Raw genomic sequence first — 24,358 nt, 5'->3', positions numbered from 1 at the left:
AAGGTGACATTTGGATGTCTTTGGTACCAGGTCTTTTTGGAGCATCCTTAATATCACTGGAATGGCTTTGTTTCAAATGGGCGGTTACTTAGGGAGATGAGGCATATCAATTGCACTGTGAAGGACATTTTTGCCATGTGGTGTGTTTGTCTGAAGATGACTCAGCATATAGGTGTGTGTGTTGATCTCAGGGGCTGAAGAACACCAAGGGGACTGGGAGGGGTTGCCAATCAGGATCCCAGATGGTTCTGTGATGTGGAGGTAGTGAAGCGCACCAGTAGAGCACACCCCTGTTTGATACTGCACACCACCACTCATCTCTGGGACTGTGTCACTTTAATGATACTCTACATTTAAAAATTCAAAACTGTAATAGTTCAAACAAAACTTTGGTAATACTTTTAGGGATTACAGTCAGCGTTTCTTCTCATCCATAAAATTAATTCACATGTTAAACCTTTTGATGCTTTCTGTAATTGTATGTAAAATGTACAACTTACTGGTACTCGTAAAACAGGGAGCCCCTGTTTCAGTACAGCAAAGTATTTAAAAAATGATGGCTTTCAAAAACATACTTCTCCTTTCAGTTGAATGTAGAAGTGTGTCTAAACGTGTAGTGTTTTTCCAGCAAGTAATGTCTGACAGACTTTGGTATTGTGAAGATTGTATTTATCTATTATGTATTTATTTATTTAGATTTAATTCATGTTTGGTCCTTGGAGGTCTCATTGGACTGTCAGCAGGAAAGATAACGCTCGTCCACACTTCAACAGTAGGTGGCGGTAACGCGCCTTAGTGCTGGTTACCGCTCGCCATAAAATGATAGAGGAAGAAGAAGTTGACAGCTGTGCAGGTTGTAGCTTCAACTGAACTTTAAACGTCTTAAATGGATTCGACTTAATGATACACATAACTAATAAAAGTCTGAAACCGGACCTTAAGGACTGCGACATTTGGGTATGTGCTTGTTTAGCCAACAAACTGGGTTTGTGTACTCGGTGTTTTAGTTTGATTCGCCTTAACTGTCTTGGATTCAGAGCATAAAAATGAGAGAAAAACAACCACAGCCAGCAGCTACAGAAAACTTAATGACGAGCTGAATGTCACCTGGTTCATCGTTGCTGTTTTTCTCAGTTTTATGTTTTTGTAAACTGATCTTTTGGTTTGGGACTGTTTAAATTATGACATCACTTTGATCCTCAGTTTTATTTAGTGGTTTTCATTATTTTGTTTAGGAGTTTTAGTGAAATGCTAATTACATATTAAAGTGAAAAATAGCCTGGGTTTGATTCCTGGTCACGTGTCTGTTTGCTGTAAATGAGTACTGACCTGTGTCACCTGCGTTTGACTGGCGCGCTGTCCATCTGGACTTGTAGGCTTTCATCCGCTGATTCCAGACATACGACATCTGTCAATAAAGTATAGGACCTTTTTATTTTTTTCAAAAACTATGGATTTCATTCATATGTTTTTACGTCAGACATGCTTGAACCCTCGTGCGCATGCGTGAGTTTTTCCACCCCTGTCGGTGACGTCATTCGCCTGTGAGCACGCCTTGGGAAGGAGTGGTCCCGCCCCCTCGTCGGATTTTCATTGTCTGGAAATGGCGGAATGTGTTCTTTCTCTGGTTATCACAAGAGCTGGACATCAGCCGTTTTCCGGCAGATTTCACTTTTAACAAGAGATTTTGTCATGGAAAGGCCGCGCGGAGGCTTCGCGCGTCACGACCGATTCGCTGATGAAGCGAGACAAAGGAACACCTCCATTTCGGAGTGTTAGAGGACAAGTTGCGAAACGGAGGTGTTCCTTTGTCTCGCTTCATCAGCAAATCGATCGTGACGCGCGAAGCCTCCGCGCGGCTTTCCATGACGAAATCTGCCGGAAAATGGCTGATGTCCAGCTCTTGTGATAACCAGAGAAAGAGCACACGACGGTCTCATATCCACAGAGCCATCAGCTTAGAAATGATCCAGTGGTTTGTGCCTCATTCTCGGAGCGCGGCGCACCGACCGTCCGTAAAGCAGTCCTGAAAGCTGTAGTAAACGTCCTTATTCTCTGTGAAGCCCGTAAAATTTTCACCGAAAGCCAGATAAATTTTTTGAATGGTTTCCAGGTGCCAGTCTGTAACAGCTTCTGAAAAAATTCTGATGGAAAAAAAAGTCCTTTTCATTCTGCCATTTCCAGACAATGAAAATCCGACAAGGGGGCGGGACCACTCCTTCCCAAGGCGTGCTCACAGGCGAATGACGTCACCGACAGGCGTGGAAAAACTCACGCATGCGCACGAGGGTTCAAGCATGTCTGACGTAAAAACATGAATGAAATCCATATAGTTTTTGAAAAAAATAAAAAGGTACGGTACTTTGATAGACCTCGTAAGTACGGGCACCATCTGATCTCAGGGCCTGTGTAGTAAAACCATAGACTGTACAAAAAATAAATGCAAAACTTTAGTTTTTGCTCCCATTTTTCATGAGCTGAACTCAAAGATCTATTTCTCTCAAATATTGTTCACAAATCTGTCTAAATCTGTGTTAGTGAGTACTTATCCAATGCCAAGATGAACCATCCCACCTCACAGTTGTGGCATATCAAGATGCTGATTAGACAGCATGATTATTGTACAGGTGTGCCTTAGGCTGGCCACAATCAAAGGCCAAAATGTGCAGTCTTGCTGTATTGGGGGTGGGGGTCAGAAAACCAGTCAGTGTCTGGTGTAAGCACCATTTGCCTCACACAGTGCAACACATGTCCTTTGCATAGAGTTGATCAGCAGCCAGATGCCATCAAATGTGAGCATTTGCCCACTCAAGTTGGTTATGATGACAAACTGCAGTCAAGTGGAGACTCCGATGAGGACCACCTGGGGAGGTGATGATCTAGTGGTTAAGCATTGGGCTTCAGACCCAAGAATCCTCTGTTCAAAACCCAGCCAGACTGGAAAATCACTAAGAGCCCTTGGGCAAGGTCCATAATCCACAAGTTGCTCCCGATGTGTAGTGAGCACCTTGCATGGCCCTGATCATCGGTGTATGAGTGTGTCTGTGTGAAAGGGTGAATGTGAGGCAAGCGCTTTGAGTTTCTGATGCAGATGGAAAAAAGTGCTATATAAATGCAGTCCATTTACCATTCATGTCATGCAATAAAATGCAAATTAATTATTTCAAAATCATACAAAGTGATTTTCAGATTTTTTTTTTTTTTTTTAGATTCTGTCTCTCACAGTTGAAGTGTACCTATGATAAAAATCACAGATCTCTCCCCTTTTTTTGTAGGTCGCAAAACGTTTTTGACAGTGTTGACAATTGACAGTGGATCAAATAGTTATTTGCCTCACTATGTCTTTTGTGTATATAGAAAATGTTTTAGAACTTTTAGTTCAGCTCATGAAAAATGGGAGCAAAAACAAAAGTGTTGCATTTATATTTTTGTTCAGTGTATTTCTTAATGACTGATGTCTTTTAGGCACAGACACTGATTTGGAAATGCTAATGTATTGACTGATGTCATGAAAACCTGATGTGAAAGTGCTAATTTATTATAAATTAATTAAATAATTGTGTCCGGCTTACATTTTCTTTCTTTTCTTTATATTTTATTTTTGTTTTGCTGTTTCTGTTCAATAACTTTGATAGGTTTTATTTCATTATAAAAATTATATTTTTTTGCATTTCTTTCTGAAGATACTCTAACTTATGTACATGAAAATCAAGGGTGCCAATAATTTTGACCATGACTATACCTTTGAAATCCGTCTGTTTTTGTGTTTAGTGCTTGCTACATCCCAGATGTTTGTGTGACGATGGGTCTCTGGCAGCCAGTGACTAACCTCAGAGACTATGTACACTATAATCCTCCAGGAGTTACCTTTTTCCTCTGCCTGTTAAATTTGACACTCTCCTTCATCTTCATCAGCTTCTACAGTTATACACATACCTTACCCAACCCTGATGTAGCAAAGGTACAGACTGAACTACCCACACCTTCTCTGAAGCTTTCTGGAGCTAATTCATATTGCTGGTATTACTGTAAGTCAGTAGGGTGTGCAGTTAGCCAATAGTGTACAGAATCTGGAGATTTTTATTACATATTTATGATCTGAGTTTACATATGAAAATCTCATTTTTAATTTTTTATTATATTTAGGACTGGGATCAGCTCCTGTATTCCTTATCACAGGTCCATCTGTGCATGAAAGCCAATGTGAGTTCAGCTCAACTAGTCACTCCAGTCCCCTCTCCTTTGAAGGTCCAGGAAACTAAGAGAAATCATTTGAATAACTCTCCAAAGACTCGTACCCCTGTCACACATTTAAATGTTAAAGTTCCACTGACTGTGATAACTAATTCTGCTGGCAGCCATCTAGAAGGCATTGGACTATATACAAGCTTAGAAGCCAGCCAACTCAGCCTTGCAGGTTGGTATTGCTTGCTGAGAAACAGTTATATTGTGAAAGCAAAATACTGGTATTCATTCTCACCGTGAGAGGTTTTATTTTATTTTATTGACTGCTCAGGCAATGAGATCGTCAATGTGACAATAAATGTTCTGTCTGGAAATGATACCTTCACTTGCCTCACCATAAGTGCTCCAACATACCTCCTACCCTTGGACCTGTGAGTTCATTTGTCCTTTTAAGTGTCTTACATTTTTAAAATAATCATAACCTTCATTAAGTTTGAATAGACAGATTTGTATCTGAAAACATGAGTAAATAAAATTTGCTTCTACATATTCTCAACAAGGCTTCCTCCAGATTGTCCAGTATCTGGGAAATTCCCTCCATCAATCCACGCAGAAGTGAGCAGAAGTGAGCCTGTTGCATCACATATTTGCTACAGTCTGCAGGCTCAGCATGACCCCACTCTTACAGTCATGTTAACACAGGTACAGCTGACAGCAGAAACATACCTTTATTGTTCGACCACAATTCCTCGTTTGAACCAGTTGGTGATGGTGTTGTTTTTAATCTTTTAGGAGCAACAACAAGTAGCAGTACAACATCTGCTGGAAGTCGGTGTGTGTCTGCTTGGAGTTTGCTTGATACTTTGTTTAACTGCTAGTCTGACACGTTCACTAATGCCCTACCGTCGGCCTGGACTGGATTTACGAAAAGTAATAATTCCTGTGTTACTGTTCCACAGATTTTTGATAGTTTATAATACTGAGTTTTTAACAAGTTTCCTTTCATATTTCCAAAATTTTAGTCTGATTATATGACTGTAATTTATTTATCTTTAATCAAATAATGGAGATGAGATTATTGTGTTCCAGTATCATATATTTCTTTGTATTGACTGTTTCTTTACTTTATGTGCAGGAAAATTTGCTCAGCCCCTAAAGATTTCATCTACTTTATCCTGAAGAAACTGGTTGATGGTGGTCACTGTTGTTGTGATTGTGCCTTAAATAGGACATTGAAAATGTACAAGGACTTTATCAGGACGATAACCCGAGGAACTTGTATGTGAAGGACTATTGTTGGTTTGCTAGGCTACTGTTACATTTCCTGAATTCAGTGATATAATTGTGTGGTTTAATCTCAAAATACGTGTACTGTTGTACAGTCTGTCATCAATCTGTGATATGCAGTGCTTTCCAAGGGTTTTTGTCATTTACTTTCTGTCAGAACTGTTATTGACATTCACACTGTAAAATTGGAAGAAAACAGGTGTGAAGTTGTTCTGTTCAAATGTATATATTTGTAATATAATGAGAATAGGATTTTTACTTTCCAAATGTGGAACCCAACCTGTGTTAGGGCACAAATTAGAGCATTTGGGTTGCAATAATAATATTATTCTCTTTGCCACTTTTGCCGTGGTTCTTGAAATTATGACTTTGGTTAAATTCCTAGGTTTTCAGGTATGAATGGCGAATGGCAGTAACCAAGTCTAACATTTATCCTTGCTGTTTTTGATTGTGTAGGAATGTTCAAAACCTTAGGACTACACATTGGTGAAGGTATACTTGGAACTTATTTTTTTGGCTGTATCCGCTGTGGCGAGCAGCCAAAATGACAACACATTGAGTGATCATTGGCAACTGTTTCCATTGTAATGTACCAAACAGCGCCCCTGCAAAGAGTTTTTAAAGGGCTGTGTGTGTGTGTATATGTATAGAGATATGTATGTATGTATATGTGTATATATATATATATATATATATATATATATATATATATATATATAGGGAAAATGCCATACTGTAGGTTATTTGGTAAATTTATATATAATAGACCAACTGTATGTATTGGAAATGACCAATTTTATGAACGACCGTTTTAGTTGATAGTGAGTGATCAAGGATAATCTGTGCTCACAGGTTAGAAACTGTAGTATATAGGTCATTCTAAGGAAATGAAGGAAGGAAATCTTAGTGATGGAGAAGTACATTTTGGAATCTGGCTGTCAAGTTAACAGTTTACCATTCACCATCTGCTATCAAGAAAAGCAGTCTAGGCAAATCTTGTTTTAACTTGATTGACACATTACAAGTGAAGATTACAACTTTTAAATCAGTAGTTAGTGGTCTTATGAGTGATATTGATATTCAGCTAAGATGAGTTGTTCTCATTGGTTTATATGTACCGTATTCACTTTTTCCACATTTTATGTTACAGCCTTATTCCAAAATGGATCAAATTCATTTTTTTCCTAAAAATTCTACACACAATGGGATTTTTTTTTTTTTAAATTAAGGAATCACATATATAAGTACTTAAGTATTCACAGCCTTTGCCAGGAAGCTCAAAAACTGAGCTCAGGTGCATCCTGTTTCCACTGATCATCCTTGAGATGTTGCTACAGCTTAATTGGATTCCACCTGTGGTAAATTCAGTTGATTAGACATGATGTAGCGGGATGAAAGTCCCGGGTCCCAATTGAAAAGACGTTCCCGCTAGCTTGGCTAACGGGGAGTTACCCTTTGGCTGACCTGGTAGAGGAACGGTCTTTTGTGCGAGCCGCGTGGATTCGATCCCCACTGTCGTCCCGGCCAAAAAGGTCCTGCTGCTTCAATGATATGGAAAGGTACACACCTGTCTACATATAAGGTCCCACAGTTGACAGTGCATGTCAGAGCACAAACCAAAAATGAAGTCAAGGGTATTGTTTGTAGACCTGCAAGACAGGATTGTTTTGAGGCACAAATCTGGGGAAGGGTACAGAAACATTTCTGCTTCTTTGAAGGTCCCAATGGCCTCCATCATCTGTAAATGGAAGAAGTTCAGATCCACCAGGACTCTTCCTAGAGCTTGTCACACATCTAAACTAAGCAATTGGATGAGAAGGGATGTAGTCAGGGAGGTAACCAAGAACCTGATGGCCACTCTTGTCAGTGGTCTGAGAGGGGAGAACCTTGTATGGTACCCTGTATGGTAGCATAGCCAGAGGGAAGCCACTCCTTAAATGGTAAATGGACTGCATTTAGCGCTTTTCCATCTGCATCAGATACTCAAAGTGCTTTACAAATAATGCCTCATGTGAGGGTGCTACCATACAAGCAATAGGGGATGAAAGACCTTGCCCAAAGGCCCTTAGTGATTTTCCAGTCAGGCTGGGATTTGAACCGAGGATCTTCTGGTCTCAAGCCCAACGGCTTAACCACTAGACCATCACCTCCCCCTTTTACTCCTTAGTAAAAGGCACATGGCAGCCCCCCTGGAGTTTGCCAAAAGGCACCTCAAGGACTCTCAGACCATGAGAAACAAAATTCTCTGGTCTTATGAGACAAAGATTGAACTCTTTGGTGTGAATGCCAGGCTTGGAGGAAACCAGGCACCATCTCTACAGTGAAGCATGGTGGTGGCAGCATTATGCTGTGGGGATGTTTTTCAGCGGCAGGAACTGGGAGACGAGGCAGGATTAAGGGAAAGATTAATGCAACAATGTACAGAGACATCCTGGATGAAAACCTGCTCCAGAGTGCACTTAACCTCAAACTGCGGCAACGGTTCATCTTTCAGCAGGACAAAGACTCTAAGCACACAGCCAAGATATCAAAGGAGTGGCTTCAGGACAACTCTGATTGTCCTTAAGTGGTCCAGCCAGAGCCCAGACCTGAATCCGATTGAACATCTCTGGAGAAATCTGAAAATGGCTGTGCATCTACATTCCCCATCCAACTTGATGAAGCTTGAGAGGTGCTACAAAGAGGAATGGACAAAACCTACCCAAAGATAGGTGTGCCAAGCTTGTAGCATTATATTTAAGAAGATGCCCAGCTGTAATTGCTGTCAAAGGTGCATCAACAAAGTACTGAGCAAAAGCTGTGAATACTTATGCACTTAAATATGTACATGTGATTTCTCAGTTTTTTTATTACGCCCGCTAAGGACGTAATAAAATCATTGGCGTTTACTGTATTTATTTATTTGTCTGTCTGTTAGCAGGATTACGTCAAAGCTACAGCACTGATTTTGACGACATTTTTACCACTGATAGATATCAGGCCATGGTAGTCTCCATTAAATTTTGTAGGTGATCTGGATCCATTTTCTGGATTAACATTTCACTTTATATAAGCTTTGACGGATTACATCAAAACTACTTCACAGATTTTTCACCAAATTTGCACCACAGATAGATATTAGGGCATGGAAGACTCCACTGATTTTTGGAAGTGATCCAGATCTGGATTCTGAATCAAGATTTCACTTAGGCTTTGAAAGATTACATCAAAACTACTGCTGTGGAAGAAAATGTTCCCTATCCTGTTGAACACAGTAAAATCAACACTGAGTCTCCCGATGGTCTTTCGGTAGTTTATTTCAAGATCTTGAAGGCATATACAGTTGCACAGAATCCGAAAGTCTGTGGGAGGGTGAGGCAACTCTGCCCTCTCTGTCAGTACATTTAAGCCCCAGGAGCATAACTCGCCCCAGGGGGTGTGGTTACAGACATTGAGCTCTGAGAAGCAAAATGTTACCAGCTTCACAGCATCACAACCAAGACCATTTTGTTTTTGCAAGAGCCTGATCTTTTCAAGGAGACAGAGCATAAAGGTGAGGGAGGGGGTGGCATCTCTGCTCTATGTACAGAGATATAGATGGGTGTGGGTATACATCACTTCTGGCGAAGGTGAGAATTTGTACTTCCACAACTAGCCGCCTACTGACGACACACCCGGGCTGCATTGATAATTGAAATCAGCTGGTTTGGTTTTTGTCTCTAATTTACTTCTGTCAGCCAGCTGATAACTATCATTGCCTGGAATCATTAGATTTATACACCAAGGTGACCTGAAATGAGCCATTGTACATTAAACTGGCTTTATTGACAATTACGTGGCTGAGATTGTCAAAACCAAAGGGAGTACAACACAATCAAGAGAGCTTTGAAAAAGAAAGGAATATGTTTCCAAACGCCTTCCACTGGGTCACTAGAGTTATACAGCATGCAGCAATACATACAGCAGCGCAGTGGGGGCATGGAGTTACAAAGACTGGGATACAAAGTGGATAAACCGCAGGTGAGGGAGAGAGAGTGTGACTTGGATTCACGCATTTTGAAGCTTCTCAGATGGGAATGGAGATGAGACCAACAGCAGAATGGCAACTTCCCTGCACAGGGAGTGAGGAGGGAGGACACAGAGGAGGACGCTTGAGTATTTTTTTTTAAATCTTCATTATTATATTGTTTCATACGTGTTGTAAGTCTTAGACCTTGAGTCTGCCTTTCAATTAATCTTTGACCCCATTATTTGATTATCACCGGGAAGAGTGATCTCTATTACCATTATATTTAAGTTGGACTTAGAATGGTGAAAGTTCTTGTGGTACAATTAATAACCATTTCTAACTTTGGGCCCTCTCTAGGCAGGAGAGGGCCCAAAGGTTCCTTTGTGTTTTCTTTTGTAAAATGGTTATTGTTGCTATTGTTCTGTGTTCTTTTCTGGGCATGACCAACACTATATGGTTTGTGATGTGACGTATATCTCAAGGTCAGATAGCTTAAAGATAACATTTTTGAATGTAAATGGCCTAGGAAATCCAATTAAAAGCAGTAAAGTGTTGACAAAGTAAAAAAAAAAAAAAAAAAAAAAAAAAAAGGATAAATCCCAGGTTGCAAGGCACCAGGAAATGCATTTGTCTAAAGAACATAATAAATTGAAGAGGTTTGGATACTTTAATCCTTTTACAGCTCCTGTAAAAATAGTAGAAAAAAAAAGAAGTGGCCATTATCATGTCTAATTCTATGAATTTTGACCTGATTAAGGAAGAAGGAGATAGCAAAGCAGATACATTTTAGTCAAGGGAAAACAGGACAATATATTGGTCACATTTGCTAGTATCTATGTTCCTCCAGAAAGTGATTTAAAAAAATTCCTAACTCAACACTGATAAAATTCTTACCTTCAGTGAGGGAATACTTGGAATACAGTCCTGAATTATTCCTTGGACACAAGAAGCAAAAAACAACACAGACTATGCATGTCTAAAAGCCTCAGTATTTTAATTAAAGAGACGGGTATGTTTGTCTGGATGAATCTCCATACCTCTGAGAAAGACTTTTAGTGCAGCAAATAACTGAAACAATACTTCACGTGGTGATACAAGTGCCAAATCCAGCACAAATTCTCCTTAGAGGAACTCTAACTTTTGACCCCTGTACAAACTGAAACTGAACCTTCAATCAATCAATCAATTTTTTTATATAGCGCCAAATCACAACAAACAGTTGCCCCAAGGCGCTTTATATTGTAAGGCAAGGCCATACAATAATTATGTAAAACCCCAACGGTCAAAACGACCCCCTGTGAGCAAGCACTTGGCTACAGTGGGAAGGAAAAACTCCCTTTTAACAGGAAGAAACCTCCAGCAGAACCAGGCTCAGGGAGGGGCAGTCTTCTGCTGGGACTGGTTGGGGCTGAGGGAGAGAACCAGGAAAAAGACATGCTGTGGAGGGGAGCAGAGATCGATCACTAATGATTAAATGCAGAGTGGTGCATACAGAGCAAAAAGAGAAAGAAACAGTGCATCATGGGAACAGTGCAACCTTGTCACCATTCTTGTTGTTTTTACCCCTTAACTCTATAGAATTCAGTCATAGATAGTCCAAACTTTACTTTTTTGGAATCTTTACAATCAGACAAATAATGTGGTATAATTTTCAATATGGAGCATTTTTATATTTTGACCCCTATGTAATTCTTCCCTCAACCCTCGAGCTAATAATTTCTGGGGTTTATCCACCAGTTCAAAATATTTTTGTTTTAAACAGTTGATCTTGCGACTGATCAGATAAAATAGTATTGTATTCATACTTCAATTTAAGAATATTTACTAGGGTAGAAGGTCTTTAAAAAGGCTTTTTAAGTCGTTTCCAACTGTGTTAACTCCTTTTCAATTTCCAGAAGGTGGGTTTTTTTTTCTGTTCTTTTTTTCTAGCAATTTCAAACAAAATTATGTGTGCCCTGATTACAACCTTAAAAGCCTCCCATAAAATGGAATCTGTGACCTCCGAGTTATGATTGACTTCTAAAAATTCCGAAATCTTAGTACTGATTAAATTTAAAGTCAGAAAGTACAGAAGGATGAAAGCACCAAGTACGAGGTCTGTTAGAAAAGTATCCACCTTATTATTTTTTTCAAAAACCATATGGATTTGAATCACGTGTGATTGCGTCAGCCAAGCTTGAACCCTCGTGCGCATGCGTGAGTTTTTTCACGCCTGTGGGTTGCTTCATTCGCCTGTGAGCAGGCTTTGAGTGAGGTGTGGTCTACCCCTCTCGTCTATTTTTTATTGCGAATAAATGTCTGAACGATTTGGATCTTTGCTGCATCAATTTTTTTCCAGAAACTGTAAGAGACCTCCAGGTGGACACCGTTCGAAAAATTAATATGGCTTTCAGGGACGATTTTATGGGAATTAAACAGATTAAGGAGTGTTACTGCCCCTTTAAGGACGGCCCACAACTGCTGAGAGCGCAGCGTGCTCCCAGCGCCGATGGACAGGCTGACACCCCGCACAAACAACCAGATCATTTCCAACGTGAAGGCTTTGTTGATCCGGGACCTCGTCTGACTTTCACAAAAAGGCAGAAGATGTGGACATCAGCACTTTTTCCGGCACATTCCACCGTTACAGGAGTTTTTTTTCATGGAAAAAGAAGCCAAGGGACGCACCACGGAGCCGTTCATTACGCGGGACAAAACCACCTCGGTGTTGGTCTCACAGGACGGCTTTCAGGTGGATTTCAGACGGATTCCGGTTGCTTTCCAGTCGTGTGAATATCCGATTGTGATTGTGCATGAGCTGGACATGCCAGAACATGTCCTGTGAGGCTTCATCACGGCATTTCTTTTCGCCATGCAGCTCCGCCGCGACGCGCGGAATTCCTCCACCTTTGTTCCTCTTTCCACGACAAAAACTCCTGTAACAGTGAAATGTGCCGTTCATTTCTAAACTGGACGCTGGCTTGATCCGGTATGTCCTCTGACTAGCACAGCAATTGTGAAAAGACGTAGACATCAGTACTTTTTCCGGCACATTCCACCGTTACAGGAGTTTTTTTTTTTTCATGGAAAAAGAAGCAGAGAGGCGCGCCACCGTGCCACTCTTGACGCGGCACAAAACCACCTCGATGTTGGTCTCTCAGGACGGCTTTCAGGTGGCTTTCAGACGGACTCCGGTTGCTTTTATGTCGTGTGAATATCCGAGAAATTGAGCTTGAGCTGGACAAGCCCCAACATGTCCTGTGAGGCTTCATCACGGCGTTTCTTTGCGCGGAGCGGCTGCACCACGACGCGCCGAACTCCTCCGCACGTCTGTCTTAATGTGCCGAAAAAGTGCTGATGTCCACGTCTTTTCACAATTCCTGTGCTAGTCAGAGGACATACCGGATCAAGCCAGCGTCCAGTTTAGAAATGAACGGCACATTTCACTGTTACAGGAGTTTTTGTCATGGAAAGAGGAACAAAGGCGGAGGAATTCCGCGCGTCGCGGCGGAGCTGCATGGCGAAAAGAAGCGCCGTGATGAAGCCTCACAGGACATGTTCTGGCATGTCCAGCTCATGCACAATCACAATCGGATATTCACACGACTGGAAAGCAACCGGAATCCGTCTGAAATCCACCTTTAAGCCGTCCTGTGAGACCAACACCGAGGTGGTTTTGTCCCGCGTCCAAATCATTCAGACATTTATTCGCAATGAAAAAATTTATTCATGCCTGTCGGTTGCTTCATTCGCCTGCTCACAGGGTTCAAGCTTGGCTGACGCAATCACATGTGATTCAAATCCATATGGTTTTTGAAAAAATAATAAGGTCGGATACTTTTCTAACAGACCTCGTATACTGCTGTTTTCTTATTAAAATTAAAACCCGGGACATTGGAGAATGACCTGAAATTAAAATATTATATGTGGTTGAAATTACCTTTGATATTAGAGTCTAATAGGAAGTAATCAATCCTTGAGCAAGATTTTGTGTCTCTGAGAAAAAAATGAGTAATCTCTTACTGTAGGATGTTGAAGTCTCCAAATGTCAACTAAGTTCATAAACGGTATCAGGTTGTTTTCAACAACAGAGGCAGCAGAAGGCGACTGATTAGTTTGAGATGATCTGTCCAAAAAATTATCAAGTGCACAATTAAAGTCGCCACCAAAGATTATATGTGTGTCAGAGGAAGTGACCAATAAATTAAATGTCCTACTAAAAAAATTTGCATCATCAAAATTTGGACAATATACATTCAAAGGTGTTGCATGAAAATATAACCTGTTACCAGGATATATCTACCATTTGGGTCACTCACAGTGGAAATATGTCTAAATGGGATAGTTTTATGAATCGCAATTGCCACACCACGGGCTTTGGAAGAAAATGTGGATTGAAAAATCTGGTTGGCCCAACCACATCTGAGACATTTTGCCGTTGTGGGCTCAGTGTGTGTTTCCTGAAGAAATACAATATCAGCAAATAGAGATTTTAAATGAGAGAAAACCTTCGCTCGTTTCAATACATGCCCTAAACCATGAACATTCCAACTAACAAAAGTGACATCACCACCTCCTGAAGGAAGACTAGGATGCATATCCAATTAAAATACTGCCAATCCATGCCCATAATACACTTAATATATGAATAAACAAAATAAGACAGAAACCAAACTTAAATAATGAAAACCCTACCCTCCCCGACCCACTTTCCCAAACACAGTGAGCACATTTTCCCCAAAACTGCACAAGAGGGGCGCTGGACCGTAAGAAAAATTATACTATAATGTGACTACGCTGTCACCAGTCCTGTTGCTCCCTTTCCAAAAGAAATAAATACATTTTTTTTAACTTATTTTTATTGAGAACACAAAGATAATAACGAACAGAGAACAAACTGGTACACAATTACTCAGGCGGGGAGTGTCTCAAAGCATCTGAATATCTTAGTAAACAGTCACTCATCCATGTTCTTGTTGTCGATTTATAGTGGTGGTGTCCTCTTCTTGTCTTCTATAATCAGTCCATTTCCTCCATTTGGTCTCGAATTGCGCTTCTTGCAATCTCAGTTTGTGTGTAAGTTTCTCCATTATAAAAATTTCTTCCACAGTGCACCGCCACTGTCCTTCAGTCGGTGGCTCTGGTTTATGCCATAGTCTTGCAATTGTTTTTTTTTTTGCTTGCCGATAGCAATACCTTTACAAGACACTCATCCTTTTTTTGAATTATGTTTTGTGTTAAGTTCCCTAAGTAGAGCATCTTGAATGTTTTTGCTATTTTGTAACCTATTACCTTTTGTAGGCATCACCATATTTTGTCCCAATACCCTTTTATCTTTTGGCAGGCCCAAAATATATGGGTATGGTCTGCATCTATGTGCCCACATGCTCTTCAGCACTGTTGCGGTGTAGATACCATTGCGTTTCTGAGCTTTGGAGTTATTAAGAACCTGACCATACTTTTCCAATTGAATTCTGTTTTGAAACACAAGGTTCGGTCAGATCGGCACACAGAAATGATCACACAGACTGCATTTTGCTAGAATAAAAAGGCGTATATTTATTCCCCACAAAAGCAGTTACATCAAACACAAGTGGTTGCAGCGCATTTTTCTCTTACCGTGACGCCTTTAAGGTGGAGAGCCAACACCTTCAGCAGAGTGCGCCTGTCAACCGGCTGGGCGTTCGTACGTTAACCCGCAGCAGACTCTGTTGAAGCATGGTTCTACTCCCTCTTTTCTAGTGTGTCCGCAAAGGGAGGGTGAGTGGCCAACTCAACCTCCCTGGTGCACATAATTTCTTTAATCAACAGGCATCTGAAAGTTATTTCAAAGATATAATAAAAGCAGTTCTTCACTCCCAGTTCAGAATGATCCCAGCATGCTTCACTCCCAGTCGTTAGTGGCTACGAAAACAAAGTCGTGTTATCAGTGTAATAATAACAAGTACATCCAGCTCTTCGCTCCCAGTTCAGACTGACCCCAGAGTGCTAAAACAAAATTAAATTCTCAGGGTTACGTTAAGACAGGTGCAAAACAGCACAATAACATTTATTATACAAATTCCCTCCAGATCCTAGAGCTAGTGTATGTGCACTGTGTTCTTCATTCAGTTCCTTTTCCCACTTGTCCTTAATATACAAAGAGGAGGATTTGTTGCACAACATCAAGTTTCTACTTGTATATAAAGCTGAGATTACTCTGCATTTTTCTCCTTTGTATGCTTTCCAGAATACCTCAATAATTTCATTGTTAGTGGCCACTTTTATCTCTTTCTCATAGTAATCCCTTATTTGCAGGTATCGATATTGGTCGTTTTGTTCTAGTCTGAACCTATCCCGTAGCTTTTCAAAACTCTGTAGTCTGTCCTGATCCATCATTGTGCATATCGCTATAATTCCTTTTTGTGACCATTGTTTAAACCCTTTATCATATATCCCTGGAATAAATATCATTGAATGCAAACCAGCTCAAAATCTGCTTTTCTTTCTTTAACTTGTACCTTTCACAGACAGTGTTCCATATTTCAATTGTGTTTATGGTTACTGCATCCAGTTGGTTACGCAGTTTTCTTAATAATCCTCTATCTGCAATTAGATTTCATACCTCAGTATGTGTCATGGCCATTTCTATACTTTTCCATTTTGCCCAATATTTATCATTACACCAGCATATCAAGGATCTGATTTGTGCAGCATAAAAGTATTCCTGAATACTTGGCAAAGCCAATCCTCCTTTGTCTTTAGGGATCTGCAGTGTTTTATACCTGATCCTAGCTTTCTTTCCTCCCCATATGAACCTCGATATCCACTTATCCTATTCCACGAACTGCTTCTGTGGGATTGCTACTGGCAGGGACTGAAACATGTACAGAAGTCTTGGGAGGATATTTATTAACTTTATTGTTTCTATTCTTGAAGTGAAGTCCAGGGCAGTAGCAGACCATCTCCCCAGGTCTCTCTTAATTTCTTGATTTATTTTTGTATAATTTGCCTCATATAATTTATCCATTCCTTTTGTGATATTTACTCCCAAATATTTTATTGATTTGGCATTCCACTTGAGCTTGTAAGTGCCCTTTATTTCTTGGGATGGATTATAATTAAATGACAAGATCTGTGTTTTTGTGACATTTATCTTGTATCCTGAGTATTTCCCGTAGCTTTCTAATAACTTTATTGTTTTTGGGAAACTTTCATTGGGTTGTTTTAAAAATATAAGTATATAATCTGCAAATAGTCCTATCTTAATAAATACATTTTTAACAGTCATGGTCATCATAATATGCATATGTCACGGACATGAAAGAGCGAAGCTCGTCAGTATCTCACCATGTCATTTAGGTTCTTCAGACTTTATTTTGAGTAAATGCTTCAGGGGAGCATTAGCATGGCAAAATCCTTTCAGCTTCTGTGGGAGCTCTGCCCCTGACCCCCGCCTTTTTAAGCATTTTTCTTTATTTGCCTCTCACATACTTGGAAAAGCTCCTCACCATCTAACCATGTCCTTTAGGTCCTTCAGACTTTTTTCAGTAAAATTGTTCTTGGGAGCATGAGCATGACTAAAACCTTTCAGCTTTTTGTCTTTCAGCTTCTGGAGGTGCTCTGCCCCCATACTCCCCAGCTTTTTAAGCATTTTCTTTTTTTTTGCTTTTCAGCTGACCCCCCTAATTACAGCCCTCTTAACCCCTTGCCACTTTAAGCATTTTTTTTAATGTAGATGTAAATTAATATTCAAAGTTTTCAGCTAGTTCACAGTAGGGCTGTACAATATGGCCAAATTATCGTATCTCAATATTGTCATTTAAATTGTCAGGTAAATGCAGTGATGCCGGTAACGCGTTACTTAGTAACGCGTTACTCTAATCTGACTTTTTTTAGTAACGAGTAATCTAACGCGTTAATCTTTCCAAATCAGTAATCAGATTAAAGTTACTTCTCCATGTCACTGTGCGTTACTATTATTTTTCATTGTGGGTCGATAGCAGCATTAAACTTGGTCTGTGGGCAGGAGGTCGGGGTTCGACTGAACTGCCCACTTTAAGTGAGCTGTGAGCTTTTCATCCGCGTTTTTTTTTGCAGCTGCTCGACTCGTCCTCACCTCTTAAAGCACGGTGATCAGCACACCTGCACTGAGCTTTACAAAGACATTTTTATACTTTTCCCCCTCCTTTATTTAGAATTCTGAGCTGAGCCGCTCCGTATCTGCACGTTAAAAACAGCTGATCCTCGGCGACGCGTCAACAACTAAACTGTTTTCCACTGAAATGCACCTAAACTCTCTTTCTGAGGACCACATGATGTGAAAACGCAATAAAACTTTCTTACCTGTAAATCTGGTCCTGTTTTCTGCATAAATAAATGTAATCCATTCTTTGTGCTCAAACGCCAAAGCAGGGGCGAATCCAGATGGAATGGGGGCGTGGGGGAGGGATGTGCCCCCCTCACAACACCCCTAGATTAAAGGTCCAGTTTTGAAGCCATTTTTTACTACAACTACTAATACTGCTTAAAATAATAATAATTTCGACAAGTAAAATGTTTAGAGAATTTAAATGTTAGAAAAATGTTAGAATTTAATAGTTACATTTATAAACAATGTAGGTTTGAAATTGCAAGTTTTACTGTTACAGTGCTGTCAACAGTTAAATATGAGGTCAAGAAAGAGGTCTTTATTTTACTTTTTATAAAACAAGTATTTGTTTTCATTGAAGTCAAGAAAGGGTGACTATAAAGTGAGTTTTGGCAAAACAGGTATCATTGTCATGTTGAGGTGGCAGAGGGTTGTTGTCGGCAGCTGGGGAAAGTAACTAAAAAAGTAACTAGTAATCTAACTTAGTTACTTTTACAATTGAGTAATCAGTAAAGTAACTAAGTTACTTTTTCAAGGAGTAATCAGTAATTGGATTACTTTTTCAAAGTAACTGTGGCAACACTGGGTAAATGTCACTTACAGTGAGGAAAATAAGTATTTGAACACCCTGCGATTTTGCAAGTTGTCGCAATTAGAAATCATGGAGGGGTCTGAAATTTTCATCTTAGGTGCATGTCCACTGTGAGAGACATAATCTAAAAAAAAAAAAAAAAAAAAAAAAAAAATACGGAAATCACAATGTATGATTTTTTTTAAATAATTTCTTTGTATGATACTGCTGCAAATAAGTATTTCAACACCTGTGAAAATCATTGTTAATATTTGGTACAGTAGCCTTTGTTTGCAATTACAGAGGTCAAACGTTTCCTGTAGTTTTTCACCAGGTTTGCACACACTGCAGCAGGGCTTTTGGTCCACTCCTCCATACAGATCTTCTCCAAATCTTTCAGGTTTGGAGTTTCAGCTCCCTCCAAAACTTTTTCTATTGAGTTCAGGTCTGGAGACTGGCCAGGCCACTCCAGGACCTTGAAATGCTTCTTACGGCGCCCCTCCTTAGTTGCCATGACTGTGTGTTTGGGGTCATTGTCATGCTGGAAGACCCAGCCATGACCCATCTTCAATGCTCTTACTGAGGGAAGGAGGTGATTTGCCAAAATCTCGCAATACATGACCCCATCCATCCTCCCTTCAATACGGTGCAGTCGTCCTGTCCCCTTTGCAGAAGAGCACCCCCAGAGTATGATGTTTCCGCCCCAATGCTTCATGATTGGGATGGTTTTCTTGGGGTTGTTCTCATCCACCTAAACATGGTAAGTGGAGTTGATTCCAAAAAGCTCTATTCTGGTCTCATCTGACCACATGACCTTCTCCCATGCCTCCTCTGGATCATCCAGATGGTCACTGGTGAACTTCAAACAGGCCTGGACATGTGCTGGCTTGAGCAGAGGGACCTTGCTGCCCTGCAGGATTTTAAACCATGACAGCATCTAATGTAATCTTTGTGACTGTGGTCCCAGCTCTCTTCAGGTCATTGACCACGTCCTCCTGTGTAGTTCTGAGCTTTCTCAGAATCATCCTTACCCCACAAAGTGAGATCTTGCATGGAATCTCAGACCGAGAGAGATTGACAGTCATCTTGTGTTTCCTCCACTTTCTAATAGTAAGTCCCTTCAGCTGCTCCCTTATGTACTTGGGGTCGCCACAGCAAGTCCAAGGTGGATCTGCATGTTGAATTGGCACAAATTTTATGCCGGATGCCCTTCCTGACGCAACTCCACATTACATGGAGAAATGTGGCAGGGGTGGGATTTGAACCTGGAGCCTTCTGAACTGAAACCAAGCGCATTAACCACTTGCCACCACCCCTGTGTTTCTTCCACTTTCTAATAAATAATCGTAACAGTTGTTGTCTTCTACCAAGCTGTTTGCCTGTTGTCCTGTAGTCCATCCCAGCCTTGTGCAGTTTTGTCCCTGGTGTCCTTAGAAAAATTAACAGGTCTGTGGGAGCCAGAATTCTTGCTGGTTGGTAGGGGTTCAAATACTTATTTGCAGCAGTAACATACAAATAAATTATTAAAAAAAATCATACATTGTGATTTCCGGATTTTTTTTTTTTAAGATTACGTCTCTCACAGTGGACGTGCGCCTAAGATGAAAATTTCAGACCCCTTCATGATTTCTAAGTGGGAGAACTTGCAAAATCGCAGGGTGTTCAAATACTTATTTTCCTCACTGTATATACATGCTGTTCATATTCTTGAGCCGCTTGGGTGGTAGGGAGAGTTCCCATGGGATAAAAAAGCTTTTCAACCTACCATCCCTGGTTCTCAAGACCTGCCATCTAAGTGGCTCTACTCTCTCTCTCTTTTTTTTAAAAGATATTTTGGTGTACCTTAGTAAACACTAGTAGAGTTCCACCTTAGATTTGGAGTGTATAATAGAAGATATACCTTACTGAATTGTCATTTGTGATTTGACACAAAGTGCAGCAACAGTGAAAATTAAACATTGTTAAACAATACAGTAATAATACCACACTCATTTTGCACTTGTCATAAGGTTAGGATACTGTGCCCTCCCAAAGCATTGGAACACTTGGAATTTCACACATTTTAATTTGTTTATGCCATTTTAAATACAAGAAATACAAAAAAAAAGAAAAAAGAAAAAGAATTAAAATTTCTAAAATTATCTTCCTCAAACTCAAACTGAAAGCAAATCTCTAAAACTTGATAAAACCTGTAAATAATAATCAGTTTTATTGCCAGTTTTCTTCAGACAAGTCAGGGGATGGAAACATGAACATTTCCAAGTCACTGAATATGTCTTGGACTTTATTTACATCAGTTATGAAGAAATACAAAAGTTTCTTTTACCAAAGGATTGTTTCAAATCAAATCAATTATTTCAAATCAATTATTTATATAGCGCCAAATCACAACAAACAGTTGCCCCAAGGCGCTTTATATTGTAAGGCAAAGCCATACAATAATTATGGCCATACATACATTTCAGTTATCTGCTGCACTAATAATACAAAATAATACTACACTAATACAAAGACTGCGAGATGCCTGAGCAGGCCCAGTCCCGGGATACTTCTAGGCGTGTGTGTGTGTGGACTGTGCAATAGACGTTTTACTTTTTACTGGACTGTGAAGTTGTGACGATTGAGAAATCTTCACTCCTGTCATTGCTTAGTACACTTAACACTGCTTTTTGATCACTTTAACTCTTTGCTGAATGTCTTCAAGCACCTTACCAGGATTTTTGTTCTCTGTTGAATACTATTTATGTCTTAGTTCTTCTAACTTCTACATCACAATACTACATCATAGACTTATCTGTCAACACTCAATGCTTCTTGGTCATGTTAATCTCTTGTCTACCTCAACTCACAGGATATGTTTTTGCACAATTGCTTTTTTTTTTTCCTCCCCTTGACTTTGACCTGTGTTAATGCTTGTTGTGTATATGTGTGTCTTGAAATGTCCATGTGGGCATTATGTGTATTGTGTAAGCGACTTGATCACCTTAATTTCCCTCTGGGGATCAATAAAGTTACTCTACTCTACTAATAAGCCAACAACAATAAGCCACACAAACTAAAGAAGAAATGCTGCTTTTAACAACCTGGACCTCATTTCTGTTATAAAATATGGTTGTTTACTCACCAATATAAGTTTGGTGTGATTAGAAGTCAATAGTTCAAACGACGTGTTCAGTTCAAATCTGGAGCAAACATTTTTCTTCTTCTCCTAAGGTGGATTAGAACTTTTTGTGGTACACAGCACAAACTACTGGACAGGAGGAACCTAGCAGTCAATGTGACTCACTGATTTGAAAATGCAGCTCTTTCAACCAGACGTGTGGCATTGTGACATGTCAATCATCTGTGTCCAGTCAGATTTCAGGAGAGTCCAGTGAAACCCCGGCCTCCACTCTAGCTCCACCCATGGCATGAAGTGTTTGACATTTGAACATTTCCTGTTTCACTGTGACTGAGAATTGGGCACTTCCTGTTTGAGTGTGAGCTTCCCACTGAGTTCCTGCGAGATTCCATGGGATCTCGTCTGTCAATCCAGGAAGTGTTTGACATTTGAACATTTCCTGTTTTACTGTGGATTTGAAAATTGGCACTTCCTGTTTAGGACGCCCTGTACCATGAGTGAGCTTCGTGCTGCTGCGCGACGCTTCCCTCATATTATCTCTGAGAACATGGGTAGATAGTTCAGTGTTGCATACCAGCACCCAGCAAACATGAAATCTTCAGGACAATGTCTGTAAAAAAAACAAACAAAAACCTCTGCTTCACATGGGGAAGAAAAAAACGATTCCCCCAAAGTAACCCGGAGCTGTGCTAGGTAAATGAAACTGACCCTTCCAGTCAAAGAACACAGTTTTAACCAGATCTGAGACTTTACATAAATCATTAATGTATAAAATAAGTAATTTTGGGCCCAACACAGAACCCTGTGGTAGCCCACAAATGATGTCCAGACATGAAGAACAGTAGTCCCACAGTTTAACAAACTGCTTTCGGTTTTGTAAGTAGCTTTTAATCCAACTCAGAGCAACCTGTTATGTGCCGACGCGGGTTGAGGAGCAGACCTGCGTCTGACTGAACCCAGCGCTAAATAACCAGAAAGCGGTTCCAAAAACAAAACATTTATTTCCCTTTCTGTGCAATAATTGTGTACAACATAATATATGGTTTGTCTGGTGGAGTGAAGGACGGCGCGCTCTCCAGCGCCCAAAGGGATCGAAGCCCGGTGCTTCTGGACTCAAATTCACCGCCAAACACCCCCCAGGTGGACACGACAAACTGACTCTGTGAAGGATAAAAGAGGTGAGGTAAGTCAACAGCTACAACTAATATCCTTCAAAGGCACACACTATCAGCAACACATTCAGGTCTGAATTTAAGCTTTATGTAAATGAGCAGCTTCTCACAACAGGTGGAGGATCATCAGTCCGCACGCCACGGCCGTGAGAAGCGAGCTGCACAATTCTCATCAATGTTCAAATATACTGCGTAACAAAATACCAAATTACTATTAACACTTATTCAGACAATCAATCACCTCTGATGTGTGCTGACAGCATGTGTCCCTCACCCGTCCTCCTTCACAGGCACGATGTGTCAAACCCAGGCGCGGTCCTCAGCGTCTCACAAACGAACGTCACAAGGTCGAGTTCCCGGCAATTCTGCTTGAATCACTCATGGCTTAAATGCAGAACGCCATCTCATTATCTGCTTCAGCTGAAAGTCTTTAAGTCTGCACGTGAGCATCATCCACAGGTGCTGCGAGTCATCAGGCCTGCACATGAACATCCTCCACAAGTGCAGCCAATAATGTTGATGAGGGTGAAGGATTCTTCTGCCAGCACCGTCTCCACAGACAAAAAACAGTTTGCATACCACCTGGAGAGCAAAGAAAAGAAAACACAAAAACATCCAGCCAAACCCCCCAACACACAACACAACCCCTCTGATCCCATACAGTTCCAACTTTTGAAATAATATATTGTGATAAATTGTGTCAAAAGCCTTTCTTAAGTCAATAAATAAACCTGCTACTATTATCCTTTGGTCCACATATTTATTGATCTCTTCTATGGACTCGAGCAATGCCAGTGTCGTGGACCTTTATGCTCTAAAACCATATTGACTTTCATCAAGCAAGTTGTGTTGTTCTATAAATTTATCCAGTCTGCTGTTGTAAAGTTTTTCCAATATCTTTGAAAATTGTGACAATAGAGACACAGGCCTGTAGTTAGTAAAAAGATGCTTGCTACCAGATTTGAATAAAGGTATCACTTTTGCCACTTTCATACTGTTAGGAACAATCCCAGTTTGAAATGATTTGTTAAAAATATATGATAATGGGTTTGCGATTTCAGTAATTATTCACTTTACTAAGGACAATGGCCCTCATTATGATCCGCTGACTTTTTACTTTTACATGTACTATGTTAATAATTTTCCCTTTCATATACTGGGCTGAGAAACGTGTGCGGATTAATGGCGATTAATTGCTGATTTTCCCATGTACTGTGTGGGATTTCAGCTGCCAGATCTGGCCCAACATTAGCAAAAAATTTATTGAAACTATTCACTACTTGGCTCATGTTATATTCATCTTTGTTGTCATAAGTAAAGAACTTGTATGTTGGATAGTTATTTGATTTGGGTTTATTTCCTATAATGCTATTCAATATTTTCCATGTTTCCTTTATATTGTTTTTATTATCGTTTAGTATTTTTCCAAAGTATGATTTTTTTACAGTTCCGCATAATAGTTGTTAGTTTATTTTTATAGTCCTTATATTTAACCTCTGCCTCTCATGATTTAATTTTAGTGAATTCTCTGTATAGCCTTTTTTTTTTTTTTTTACACGCCTTTTGAAGGCCTGTCAGCTGATCACAGCACACTGACAGCTGGATGACAGCTCAGTGCACACATTAAAAACACAGAAACCACCACCAGGACGAGATGGCAAGGGGACCGCGCTGGACGTCCCAGCTGGAGAACACCTACCGTGGT

General features: G+C 40.2%; 1 protein-coding gene across 3 annotated transcripts; it reads left to right on the top strand.

Annotated features, from left to right (window-relative positions):
• The first annotated feature begins 8 nt into the window (after positions 1 to 8).
• Positions 9 to 6,062, top strand: zgc:158398 (uncharacterized protein LOC568894 homolog). 3 transcript variants are annotated; one of them, XM_034170208.1, is made up of 7 exons: positions 9 to 16; positions 3,789 to 3,961; positions 4,147 to 4,417; positions 4,517 to 4,616; positions 4,746 to 4,887; positions 4,978 to 5,115; positions 5,321 to 6,057. In XM_034170208.1, the coding sequence occupies exons 2-7, from the start codon at positions 3,803 to 3,805 to the stop codon at positions 5,339 to 5,341; spliced, it is 831 nt and encodes a 276-aa protein (XP_034026099.1). In that variant the 5' UTR covers positions 9 to 16; positions 3,789 to 3,802; the 3' UTR covers positions 5,342 to 6,057. The 3 variants fall into 3 exon arrangements, with proteins under 3 accessions (XP_034026099.1, XP_034026100.1, XP_034026098.1); XM_034170209.1 differs by lacking the exon at positions 9 to 16 and adding an exon at positions 754 to 957 and having other exon boundaries at positions 3,772 to 3,961; positions 4,180 to 4,417; positions 5,321 to 6,062; XM_034170207.1 differs by lacking the exon at positions 9 to 16 and adding an exon at positions 759 to 957 and having other exon boundaries at positions 3,772 to 3,961.
• The last annotated feature ends 18,296 nt before the right edge of the window (positions 6,063 to 24,358 follow it).

This window comes from Thalassophryne amazonica, chromosome 5 (assembly GCF_902500255.1).
Source record: "Thalassophryne amazonica chromosome 5, fThaAma1.1, whole genome shotgun sequence".
In the NCBI taxonomy this organism is placed as follows: domain Eukaryota; kingdom Metazoa; phylum Chordata; class Actinopteri; order Batrachoidiformes; family Batrachoididae; genus Thalassophryne; species Thalassophryne amazonica.
The sequence above is the reverse complement of the archived record's forward strand: the minus strand, read 5'-3'. Positions and strand labels throughout refer to the sequence as shown.